We start from the raw sequence: 12,426 nt of genomic DNA, 5'->3' as shown, positions 1-12,426 counted from the left end.
GTAAACAGGCTGGGAGGATAAGGCTATGAATGTAGTAAACACAGAGGTACACAGTCCTGACTGGGAAAAATCCAACAGGATGCATGAAAGAGTCTGAATGGCTAAGGTGAGCACTGGTTTATAGTGGGGCTCATCTGTGTTGTGGCATTGGACACAGCTCATCAGCTGATGACATGGGGATAAAAGCAGGAGGCTGGGTATTGAGCAGCATCTAACAGAGTGGTCCTCAACCTTCCTAATGCTAGGATCCTTTAAAATAGTTCTTCATGTTGTGGTGATTTCAATGCTATTTTATAACCAGAATTTTGCTACTGTTATAAACCATAATGTAAATATCTGATATGCAAGATATCTGATATGCATCCCCCAAAGGAATTATGACCCAGAAATTGAGAACTGCTGATCTAAAACTACTTGTGAAACTCAGTTTTGTTTTGTTTTGTTTGTTTTTAATGTAGTGTGCCATCCTGGGTTTTTAAACCGTGTTTGTGCTTCATGACAGATTTGTGCCGAGGATTAGAGAAAAGAAACACAGGAAAGAAGAGGCAAGTGATCATGCTTAGAGACTGTGGTGGTTTCAATGGGAGTGGCTCTCATAGGTTCAAATGTTTGAATGCTTGCTTTGTAGCTGGTAGAACTGTTTAGGAAGGATTATGAAGTGTGGCTTTGTTGGAAAATGTATGTCATTACAGATGAGCTCTGAGGTTTAAAACACCCGTGCCATGACCAGTAAGCCGCCCCACTCTCTGCCTCATGCTTGGGGATCAGATGTGACCTCGAAACTACTGCTCCAGCACCATGTTGGCCTGCCTGCTACTATGCTCTCTGCCATGATAGTCATGGATTCGATAACCCTTCAGAACTGTGAGCCCCAAATTAAATGCTTTCTTTTACAAGTTCCCTGGGTCATAGTGTATTTTCACAGCAGTAGAAAAGTAAGACAGATCTAGAAACTAGAGTAACAGAATTGAGAACGCAGTACCCAAGGAAGAATATACAGGTAAAAGGAGGAATCCCTATGAAAGTTGAATGTTTCCCCAAGCAAAAGTGACTGGGCAGATTCTAATAGAACAAAGATACTAACAAAGGAAAGTCAACCTAGTAAGTCTGATGAATATAATTTTGAAATTGTTACATCTGAGTTACCCATGAGACATCTGCTGAAGGAAATTCAACATATTGTTGGAAGCAAAGGTCTGAGACATTAAAAGAGGAATCTGCTCCAACAGCATACCTTTGTCCAAACCAAAGGAGAATGCAGTGTGAAAATGCATAGGAGGTACTGAAAACACAGAAGCCTAAGGCAAAGGATCTCATTAAGAAAAAGTCATTATAAAAACTTAAGAAAACACCAATTCCTGGACTTCTAACAGAGGTGTTACGTTCAAAAGAAATAGGCACGTTTTAAACAGAGTACACTCAAATCAACAATACTCCCAAATATCAGGCACCGTAGTTCATGCCTGTAATCCCAGCACTTGATGACGGATATAGCAAGCTTCAAAGTTGGCTACAGAGTTAGAGTCTGTCACAAAGAAAACAAGACAACACATGTAAGCTGACACAGAATGGAAAGGAACCACTTGGGGCCAGCTCCTAAAAAGTCATGAGTTCAAGAGACTCACTCAATGAGAACACAAGCCTAGTTACAAAGTTGATGGTTTTTCTGTCCAGTCAGGACAAGGAAGAGGGGAGCCTCTGGTGGGGGACTCTGGTGCTTGTCTGAAGGACAAGGCACAGGTCTTTAGTAAGAGTTAAAAGGAATAAAAAGAGAGAGAAAAGGTCAGGAAGAATATAGACAGACAAGGTTTAAGGAGAATGGAAAACTCGGTGGCTGCAGGAGGTAGAAACATCATGGGGAGGCAACTAGGGAAAAATACACAGTGTCAATGTGGTGATCTAACAGATAAAGTGCTGCCAGGGGAAATGCTGCCCACTCCCCAAAGAGAGATGGGACCTATTCTCATGGCACTAGCAAGAGCTATGCAACAAAGTCAGTATTTCTGACTTTCAATGCCAAGAGACAGGCAGCAGACTTACCATCTAAAAACTCCAATTCTACCCGACCATGAACCTGAAACATCAGCTTCTTTTGCCTCCACTATAAAACCATCCCAGCCTTTCCTAGCCTACGAGTCTACTTCACTTCTTTTTCCTGTATCTTTACTCAGCTTTCTATATCCAGGAAGTACAGAACAACAACAACAATAACAAAAAAAAAAAAACATATGTTTGGTTCCACATCAAACAGCTCTTTTTATGTGACGCTTTCTTGACCAATTGAGCTGGAGGAAGAGTATAATTTAAAACAAAACTAAACTACACTCATTTTTATGAGACACATGTAATTATCCAGGTGTTCTCTGTGTTCCTTGCAAATGGTGTATAGATAGCTTAGTTACTAAGGAGTTGGCTGGACTATGTGGTCTCCTTATGACTCAAGATGATTGAAAAAAGACAGATCTTAATTCAGGAGAGAAATGTCAATCTATGCCTTATGTTCTTCCCACCCTTCATGCTCCCTGCAAGAGTTAGAAACACTGTTCCACAACTTGGAACTAAAACAATTCAGTTGAACCACTAAACAAAATTTAATCCTCAGCATATATAAAACACTGTGTGTTCTTATAGACAAAACTTGGGAAGAATAAGGATTAAGTGTAATTTTGTAGCCTAGTGTCATATACAAAATAGATGCTGATGAAGTATCTACCAGATGGGATTTTTACTTATGGCCAGCTCAGAAATTTCTTGAGTTGTTAAGGATACTCGGTGTAGAATGACATATATTCCCAAATTCCCAGGGGGGAGATGAAGGCTTCTGCTCCTCATTTTAGCTCATTCAAACTGAGAACCTCATTGTCGAGAGTGTAATATTTAATCCTGAACCTGAGAGCTAGTGGTAATTGATATTATTTGTGCCTGATAAAATAAGTGATTGCGTGAATGTAGAACCAGAGAGAGCTCTCCTTCTCTTGAGGTCTCATAGGATAGCTCTAAATTATCTTTCAGAAAATTAACTATTACAAGAAATCAGACCAGCTTCATAGTGGAGGCCTGGCTTGATGCTAACTGCTATGCACACCAACTTTTGGAGAGTGGGTTATGCCTGGGAATGCAGAGTGTAGCCTATAAAAACTAGTATTTGAGGGCTAGACCTCCTTCTGGCTTTATCAGAATATTATGTGAACAAACACTTTCTTCATCTGCTTCTCCTTCATCCTCAATTCTATCCTAATTTTGAGCATGTAAAGACTTTATTAAGTGTAATGTTCCAAATAAGTGAGAAGAAAAAGAAGTATGTTTCTGAAGCAAATCCAAGAGGAAAAAAAGAATCCTTTGGTTTTTGACCAGCACACATCTAATTTTTAAATTAGCCCAAAGCTTTCCCCATCTTCAGGTATTAACTGCTGTTCATTGTTCATTTCAGGGTCTTTCCACTTATTCTTTTGTGAATAGAAAGCTCGCTTATAGTTTGTTGAATATTATATTATACCACAGTTTAATGATATTCATCAGTATTATTAAACAATATATTTTCTCCCATTTAAAAGACAAATCTTGACTGACAGAAATAAATGAGGATATGAAAAGGAGTAAGTATGTACTTTTAAACAGTGGGTTCTAATTTTAAATATCAAAGGAAGGCTCCTTTTTCCTTGGTAGTGGGAGTCTGAAAACATTGATCTGTTGATGAGAAATAGCAAAGAGAAGCGCTTTAGGATTTCAACAGCCTTTAGAGAGTGCTATGTACACTCCAAAATCCAAGGTTTAAAACAGAGTTAAAGGTTAGGGGACCATGGGCCCCAGTGATCCCAGTAGATGCCAAGTACCAACGCAGATGCTGAGCTGTCTTCTTCTCAGTAAGTACTAACTGGTTCCTATTAGCTTTGTGGCTCCCTTGTGATGGCTTTAATAGTGGGATCTACCAAATATGTCTGGGAATGATCAACTTCCAAGTTCGTGTGATTTAAACAATTTCTTACGTGAAGGCATTCACAAACGACATTGCTGCAGTTGACAGAGATTCTTCCTGTGATTCCATTAGTCAGTCATTTCTATCCTTGTTATGGAGAAGAGATTCAAGGTGGCTGACTTAAAGTCACACAAAATATGGGTCCAAAGCTCATATAATGATAAAATGTCAAGCCACATACAAATATCAACACACACATACACATACATACATACATACATACATACATAAACACACACACCAAAAAAGTATACACTCCTGCAAAAAAAGAAAGACAGGATATTAAACTGTAAACCCACTCATTCCAAACTAGAAAATTCTAGCTAATGAAATTTGAAACACTTCAAAAAGTTACATCTAAAAGCTTACAGGACTTGCTCTAGGATTCAACATGTCTTTACTGCTGTACCAGCCAAGGGAACATCCTAGCAAACTACAGCCTTCTCACACTACACATGACACATCAACCTGGAACAAAGGCCAAATTAAACTTCCAGATTGCTGTTTTCTGTTGATTTCCTCCCATCTAAAAGTAAGCAGGTGATTCAGTTGGGAAAGCTAAAAGATCACAGTGCAAGGAATATAGTTACAAAGTAACATAGCAAAACCAGGCTAAATTCAAAAGACTTTGGTCTGATGATGCATTCCAAATCAGAGCCAAACCTAAAGTTACAAACAAGTTGAGGAACTTCCATAAAGGCTATTTAAATGCTTTTCTAAGTTACAGGCACCAAGAAATTATTTAAATACTTTTTTAAAAAATGACAAATACTAAATATCCCTTCCTTTTTGTTTGCTTGTGCTTAAACACTAATCCCAAATGAAAAGCATGAATTCTCAAATAAAGGCTCATTTATCTGTCAAGGTACATAGTCCAGTGTGAAGGACACCAGGGTTAGCAAGAGGAGAACAGGGGGAGGGGAAGAAGGCGGGGATGAAGAACAAAGTATAATGACATGTATGAAAGTGCCCTAATAAAACCAATTAGTTGCACATTAACTTTTTTTTAAAGTAAATATTTAAAAATACTGTATATTACAAAACAGAAGTCTAGAATCAGTAAGGTAATAGAATCTACGTCAGATAGCCATCAGAGTGGGGTAGCTGGCTGACTGTCAACGGACACATGGGAGTGCTGGATAGCAGACAGTGGTGATCCCTATGCTTTTTGTATCTCTTAGTGAAAACCCCTGTAGCAACACACAGACCATGGAAGCCACCATTCACAGAAGCCCAGCTTCTCATGGAAACAAGGGGAAGAAGATCAGTCTCCACGATTGTGGCACTCGTCTGAATTTTCCAGTAAACGAACTGTGGGTGCCTCCTGAGATGCTAAATCTTTGAGTGAAGATTTTATAGCTCAGCCAACGTCAGAACTAAGAGATGAAGACAGTGTCCTAGGACAGATCTCCTAACCCCTGGGCTGCTGCTCAGGTTTATCCTGGATCCATCCAGGTCTCTCGAATTTAAGATTGAAAACTATTACCTACTTCCAAAACTCTGGTTTATTTCAAAAAAAAATTTGCAGAATGTATTTCTGCTCTTATCAAAAACTTTTAATAAACTAAGAAATGCTGTCTCAAAACAAAATGAAAATTCCTTAATAAGATCTATAATAATGAGCGTATGATGATGTGCAAAAAGCACGTTAAAGGACGGAGGTTCCTGAATGGTCAAAGAAAATTCCAATTTTAATTTAAACTAATTCAATTTTACTCCAACATCTTAATTTTTGACAGTTATCTAAATAAAATTTCCCCCAAGAAAATGTGAAAGTAGGAGAAAATCATGTGGTCTAGCTAGTTTCTGTTTGCTTCATAAAAGCAGAAAAGTTAGGAGACTATGTGGTATGCAGCAAAAGTAAAATTTAACCAACCTAATAGACAAATACTAAAAATGCAATCCTGCCATTACATAAACACACAAAGGTCACCTGCCTGGCTCTGGCCAGCTCCAGCAAACCAACATCTGGGTGAGCCTCTGCACATGCTCAGAGCAGACAACATTCTGGTAAGCCTCTGCACATGCTCAGAGCAGACAACATTCTGGTGAGCCTCTGCACATGCTCAGAAACACACTTCCTATTCACTACTTCATTAATTCCAATCAAGTTGTTGCTCAGATGCAAACAGCACAGCCTTTGTTTAGTCTGACTTCTAAGACTTACCAACCCTTTTCTCCTGAAGACACTTTCCTCCCTTTTTTTTTTTTTTTTTTCTTTTTCTCCTTTTTTTTTGTAAACGTATAGAGGCTTTTAAAGGCTTATTTTTAAAATTTATATATTTTACACTCTGCTTGCAGTTTATAGCACTAGCAAATTTATCAAAAAAAATCAATTCAGTATAAATTTAAAATATACATTAAATTAGTACTTTTATTGTCAGAGAATACAATATATATTAAACGAATACTTTCACCTTTGGAGTATATAACATGTATTGAATTAGTATTTTCATCATCAGAGTATGCATTGTTTTCTAAACAATATAATTTTAAGAAGAATACAACTTAATGTATATGTAGAAAAGTAAATTTTCTAAGAAAAACATGGATGTAAGTTTCAAAACGAAGAATAGTTTTCTTGGATTTTGTATTTTACCTAATATATGGATTACCATCTCTCTTATGAGCAAATTAGTCTGTTTTCCTGTAATTTTGGGATACTTGAGGTATTTCAACTTTTTATTAGACAGAGTTCTGACTTTTTGCACTGTGTGGTTTATTCTAGTGAAATGTCAGGTGAGATAATTTTGGAGAGACTGAGGAGAGGTGTGGCTATTTGGGATGCATTGTAGTTTTTGTTAAGAATAACTTCAGAACATTCTTTTTCTTTAGAACATTCTTTTAACAAAGTCACAGATGTAATTAAAATTTTATGATAATGGAAATTTGAAATTCTTTATGCTAATTTTATTTTTTTCTCATGAAAAAAAAAATCCTTCTTATAAATCCAAAGTAGAATACTGGATATTGAGAGTGTGGAGAAGAAATCCCCGGTACAGGCAAAATGCATGCAGCTAGGCTCAGGTCTGGAACTAAAGACCAGACACACCTTACACTAAAGACAGGGAATCCAAAGTCCTGCAAAAACTGCTTTATAAAAATGTAACCACTCAGCAGTACCTTCCTTAAAACAGGGTGGATAAACTATGGGACAACAGAAATTACCAGGGTTTTGTTTTGGTTTTTTTGGGGGGAGGGGTGGGAATGTTTGTTTATTTTAAAAATGATTAAAAGGGTTTTAACTTTTCAGATGTCTGAAAGATAAAACTAAGCATGTTCTTGAATCAGCTTCTAAGGATACCAAAAAAGAAATTTAAAATCTCGCCGCTCAGGTGAACAAAGATGGCTGCGGTGGGAAGCTGCTACCGCGGCAGAGGCCTACACACAATCACATCTTGTCCCAATCGGACGGCCTGCCAGAACAAAGCAGGCAGCTGACCAATTAGGAGTGTTGATCTATACAGGGCCCCTTTGTTCTCCAACAATGTCAGGGTGCATACGTCCGGGGACACATATTTACCTGGAGGATTCTTGGCAGGATCATTGTGGCTTGGACTTCCTGATTGTCCAGAATCTGTAAAGAAATCACAGAATATGTTTTCTTTTTAATTTGTTATGAAAGAATTTCACAATACTAAGAAGAACTTAAAAAAAAAATTAAGGTACAACAATGAGATGAAGTGTTTAAATAAAGTATACTTTCCCAAGCTGCTCCATAGCAACACGTTATTCATCAAACTAGAGTAATGTCTATACATATTTCTTCGTCAAAGGGAACAATTACTCGCCTATAATGCTTTGGGGGTAGAGGAAGGTTTTTCTGCAATGAGAGGTCTGGCTACAAAACCACTAAAACTGTTTGACGGTTAGGCAAATATCAAGGCCAGAGAGCAGAAATTTAAAATAAAGCAGATACTGTCCTTAAAAGATACAATCTAAAAATAATTAAGAATGCTTTTAAAAATCCAAGAATATGCATTTCTTCAGAGAGTAAAAGACAGAGAAACAAGAGCCTTCTCTTCTGGGTTTCACAGGCAGGTTCAGATATCCACTCCAGTAATCCCCCAACCTACTGGATCCCAGCCCAGTTCTGCCTGCATCCCATAATAGCAATCGATTTGCAAACACCAGGAAAAGCATAAATTACTGGGTAGAAAACCAACATGGCTTTGCGGAGAGCAAATTGTTGGATCAATTTAATCTCCATCTGCGAGATACAGGCAGACTCTTTGATAAGGTGGAAGAGGCAGCCACGGTCATTCGGAGCATCTCTGTCTATGTCATTCCTTACCAACACCACAGAATGGGCTCAGCAGACAGGCACTGTCAGCCGGTACGCCTGTCCTAACCCATCCACGATGCTGAGTTTGGCTCACTCCTCTGCCTCCATAGACCCTCTGCATTCATCTGCGTCATCTGGCCTGGGGTCTTACACACGGACTGGCAGGGAATTGCTATGAAATCTTTTATTGGCTCTAGCACATAGGTTCCGTCTCCACAGCTACACCACACTAGGAAGGAAGGGGCAGAGAGCCTGTCTACCTCTTTGTCTTCCTGGGGCCGTTCACTGCGTGAACACACAAGCTTGTGGTATATGCCAGAGAAATGGATGGCTCAGATTCAGCAGCCTTCTTTGCTTGCCTACAAAAAGGCAATTTTGAGCACAATCGTGAATTTCAACAAAATGTGGCACTGGCGGTGTCACCAACTGCCATAAACTCACAAGTCTCTTCCTCAAATTGAATTAAGCAGAAAAGCAGGCTCCTTTTGTTGTCTATCAAGGGTATTTGGTTGTGCCAGGGAAGTGGTTAAAACATACTACAACCGTTCTTCAATCCTAAAGGTAGGAACACCCTGCCAGTAGTCTACACCTGCATAAAACTTGGATATTCATTTATACCTTTGTCTCCTGCTTACTAGGTCAGAGTTAACAGGGAAGAAGAATGTAATCCCTCTACCCTATTTCCATTTTTCCCTTTGCTCTATAATAAATTTCATGAAAAATAGCAAACTTGTATTTGTGATTCCCACAGTGACCTTCACCGTGACTCTGACTTCCCAAAATGGAGGAAAAGAAACTGGAAAGCCGATCCGACTGCACTGGATGGCGTCTCCTGAAGCCAGAGGCCTGGTCCTCTTCTCCAAGATCTTTTCTCTTACTTTTTTTGTGGAATTGAGGCAAGACTGAGTGACTTACAACTTAAGAGAAAAAATTTGTTGTTGTTGTTCCTTTCAAAGAAAAAGCAACACTGGCCACTTTTCAAACTAAGAGTGTAACAGTCACAATAAAATGTTAAAACTGTTTCCTTTTGTTACAGCCTCTGTTTTGGCTTTGAGTTCACCCAAGGTGTCTAGTATATAGGTTGCCTAAGAGTTTACCTTTCCAAGGAAGTCTAGGCTGTTGAGATTCCTACATATAGGATCAGACTCAACGGCCAGACCCTCTGCAGTTTTTCTCTTTCCTCTTTGGAGCTACTTTACACACACAGGCTGTCCAAGAAGTAGCTCTAGAAACAGCAAGATGAGAAAAGACTACAACTGTCCTAAGCAGGCAAGCAGCAGGGCAGCCTCACTCCAGAAGCTGTGGACTTTAAGCTGGAGCCTTATCATGTTTGGCTGCAAAATGTCACCCCCTCAGCTCCCTTGCCTCTACTGCTGAATGGATGTCCAACAGAATAAAGACCAGTGTCTCTCCCTGAGAATTTGCTCACCTGTCATGGTGAATTTCCACAGTGTCACATACCCCACTGGGGCAGCCTTTCTCACCCTGCCCCTCCCCTTCTTATGTGTGTTAAAAGTTACATTCTCCTCTCATTTGACTTCAAGAGAAAAAAAAAAAACACTATTCACTTTAAAAAAAAAAAAAAAAGCCACTGTTCAGAAAAAAATCACTATGGACACCATAAGATTTGGGAGAAAGCTGAATAATTTTGGCACAAGCTTGCTTTCTAAAATGAATTGGTGTTTACTGCTCCTTGCCCCCAGTAACAGGTTTCTTTCATACTACAAAATATGTACCTATGTACCGTCTCATGAAGCCAAATAACAAATACTGTGTCCCCAAAACACAGATGAGGGACCCAGAGAGGGCAAACGGCACCCTTACTTTTCAGACTATGAACTCTAACACTGCAGTCCCCTCCGATGTCACCTTAGATCAGTCACTTAATTCTAACTGCAGGAGAGGGAAGTAACAGGGAGCCATAGTTGGCAGAGAACCCAAGAATGAACTGTTATTGTGGTTGACTTCAGAGAAGGAATTTTTCAGACCACATCTAAAACCCCCGCAAATCACCACCCAGGTCAAATTACTCCAGACTCAAAGGTTTCATTAACCACTTCCATCTCTCTTTCTTTCTCTCTCTCTCTCTCTCTCTCTCTCTCTCTCTCTCTCTCTCTCTCTCTCTCTCTCTCTCTCCCTCCCTCCCTCCCTCCCTCCCTCCCTCCTTCCCCCCCCCCTGTGTGTGTGTGTGTGTGTGTGTGTGTAAGGAGGGTTATGTATATTGAATACTGGCTCTGTCGCTTTCTCGAGTCATGTGATCTTGTACAAAATCGGTTAACTTGTAGAACCTTGCCCCTTAATCATAAAAACTGCAATAATACAATCTACCTCAAAATCTCTGCAAAGATTGTGTCATACCAAGCATGAAGCCCTGGTTCAGCTACATCCTACATCATCAATACACACGAGATATTATTAACAAGATGGGCACATTAAAATGCATAAGATTTTAAGTGGGCTAACCCTCAAGAAGAAAGAGAATAAAGGAGGAAGCTAAGTTCTCTCCACAGTAATGTAGCACCTAGAAATATCTATGATAGGTCTGTGCACCCACCCCAAATGTTCATGTCAATACCTTTGTCCTAAGCCCCTGAGGCAGGTGGTGTCACAGGACCTGTCCTGTGCTCTTAGGAGAGACCATGCTCTAGATGGAGATATAAGTAGCTGAAGCAATCACCTTCCTGGAGGCTTAAGCCATTAAATGGCAAGGCTGGCAGGAACAGAGTTAGGAGCTGCCCAGCACATTATGTTTTGAGTCCAGGAAGATTCTGATGCCACAAAGAAGAAAGTGGTTAACGTAGAAGGTGGTGGACCACTCTCTCACCTTTCTCAACACTTTTGTTTTCTAGTTCTTGATATGAATCTACATTTTCTATATTTCTTCTCTGTTGAGCTTGATTCAACATAATTTTGAGGCAAAATCGACTTAGTATGACTTCCTTCTGAAATTCTTCAAGATGGATCTCACAGTCCAGTTTCAAGGGTCTCTCTGACTCAGCCTCTTTAGTGGCTGGGATTACAGGTGTGCACACACCACCTAGTTCTCTCTGCTCACAAGTACAAATCTAAGCATGCTGCTTATTCTTTGGGGAAGAAGGAAACTGAATAAGGATATCTCTTAATTGTGGTTTTTACCATGGCCACTCCTGTCCAGGGTTAAAGACTGGAGCTCCTTCATGTTCTACACAGCTATACCCCATGCTTTTGTTCCCCTGTGGAAGGCAGCCTGCCCAGTCTTGCTCTTCTAACACAACTTCACCTAAGGAGGTGATTGACTCTGACAGAAAACCTGAGAATATTGCTCTAAAGGGCTTCTGCAAAGTAGATCCCTGTGTGCCCTATTCAGACACCTTGCTTCTTACAGTCTGGCGCAACCTTGAAATTGCACAAAGTTAAGTGATTCTGCAGCAGATTAAATGTTTCTGGGAACCTAACCTGATCTTCCCCCAACTTCCCTCCTCACTGCCATTTTTCAGCACATCTCAAGTCATTTGGAAAATTAAAAAAAAAAAAAAAAAAATCAAAACAAAAGCTTATTTCCAATAGCTGTTGAAATTTGTGTTAGTATCATCTGAAGCTTGTTCACTATTGGGTATGTTAAAGAGAAGTGGTTGTGAGTCAAATTTATGGTCTATCCTCACCACTAAGCTACAAAAATGTCTTTTAGGTAACCTGGTAAAAGTCCAATAAAAGTTAGGCCAATATAGATATGGTGATAATGAATAATGACCTGTGAAATGGCTGTCACCAAGCAGTAACTTTCTGGCATGACTAGCTGCTACTCTGTGTGGTGGGCAGATCACTAAGGACCAGGGCTATTAAATGACAATCAATAAGAACTCTGGAGCACCTTTGAATCAGAAGTTCAGCAGTGTTTGGCACACCGTAATGCTTGATATATTTCTATTCAGTTTATAATGACCTATAAGCGTTCATCTCTTAATCTATTTAGTGTGCATGCATGAGGTCGAATGACATGGCACATGTATGCAGGTCAGAGGCTACCTTTTGTAGAGTCAAAATTTCTTCTTTTATATGAGCTCTGGGATTGAACTCAGGTCCCCAGGTTTATGCTAGTACTTTTATCTTCTGAGCCATCTTGCCCACCCTAAATATTATGGGGTGGTGTTTTTTGAATAAAAGAATCATATGTAATGTATTTCTT

General features: G+C 39.5%; 1 protein-coding gene and 1 long non-coding RNA gene across 8 annotated transcripts in view; one reads left to right on the top strand and one right to left on the bottom strand.

The window, feature by feature from the left end:
- The window catches only part of Nfib (nuclear factor I B), a 215,235-nt gene that overhangs the window by 85,072 nt on the left and 117,737 nt on the right, over positions 1 to 12,426 (bottom strand). For all 7 annotated transcript variants that reach the window (XM_034501630.2, XM_034501631.2, XM_034501632.2 and 4 more), the window contains one exon: positions 7,500 to 7,553. In XM_034501630.2, the coding sequence (XP_034357521.1) occupies positions 7,500 to 7,553 (54 nt within the window). The remainder of the gene's footprint in view (positions 1 to 7,499; positions 7,554 to 12,426) is intronic.
- Positions 3,751 to 9,283, top strand: LOC143442423 (uncharacterized). The gene is made up of 2 exons (XR_013110633.1): positions 3,751 to 3,863; positions 9,013 to 9,283. It is a non-coding gene; the product is annotated as an uncharacterized LOC143442423 (long non-coding RNA).

This window comes from Arvicanthis niloticus, chromosome 5, assembly GCF_011762505.2.
Source record: "Arvicanthis niloticus isolate mArvNil1 chromosome 5, mArvNil1.pat.X, whole genome shotgun sequence".
Classification (NCBI taxonomy): Eukaryota; Metazoa; Chordata; class Mammalia; order Rodentia; family Muridae; genus Arvicanthis; species Arvicanthis niloticus.
This window is presented reverse-complemented; position numbering and strand designations above follow the sequence as displayed.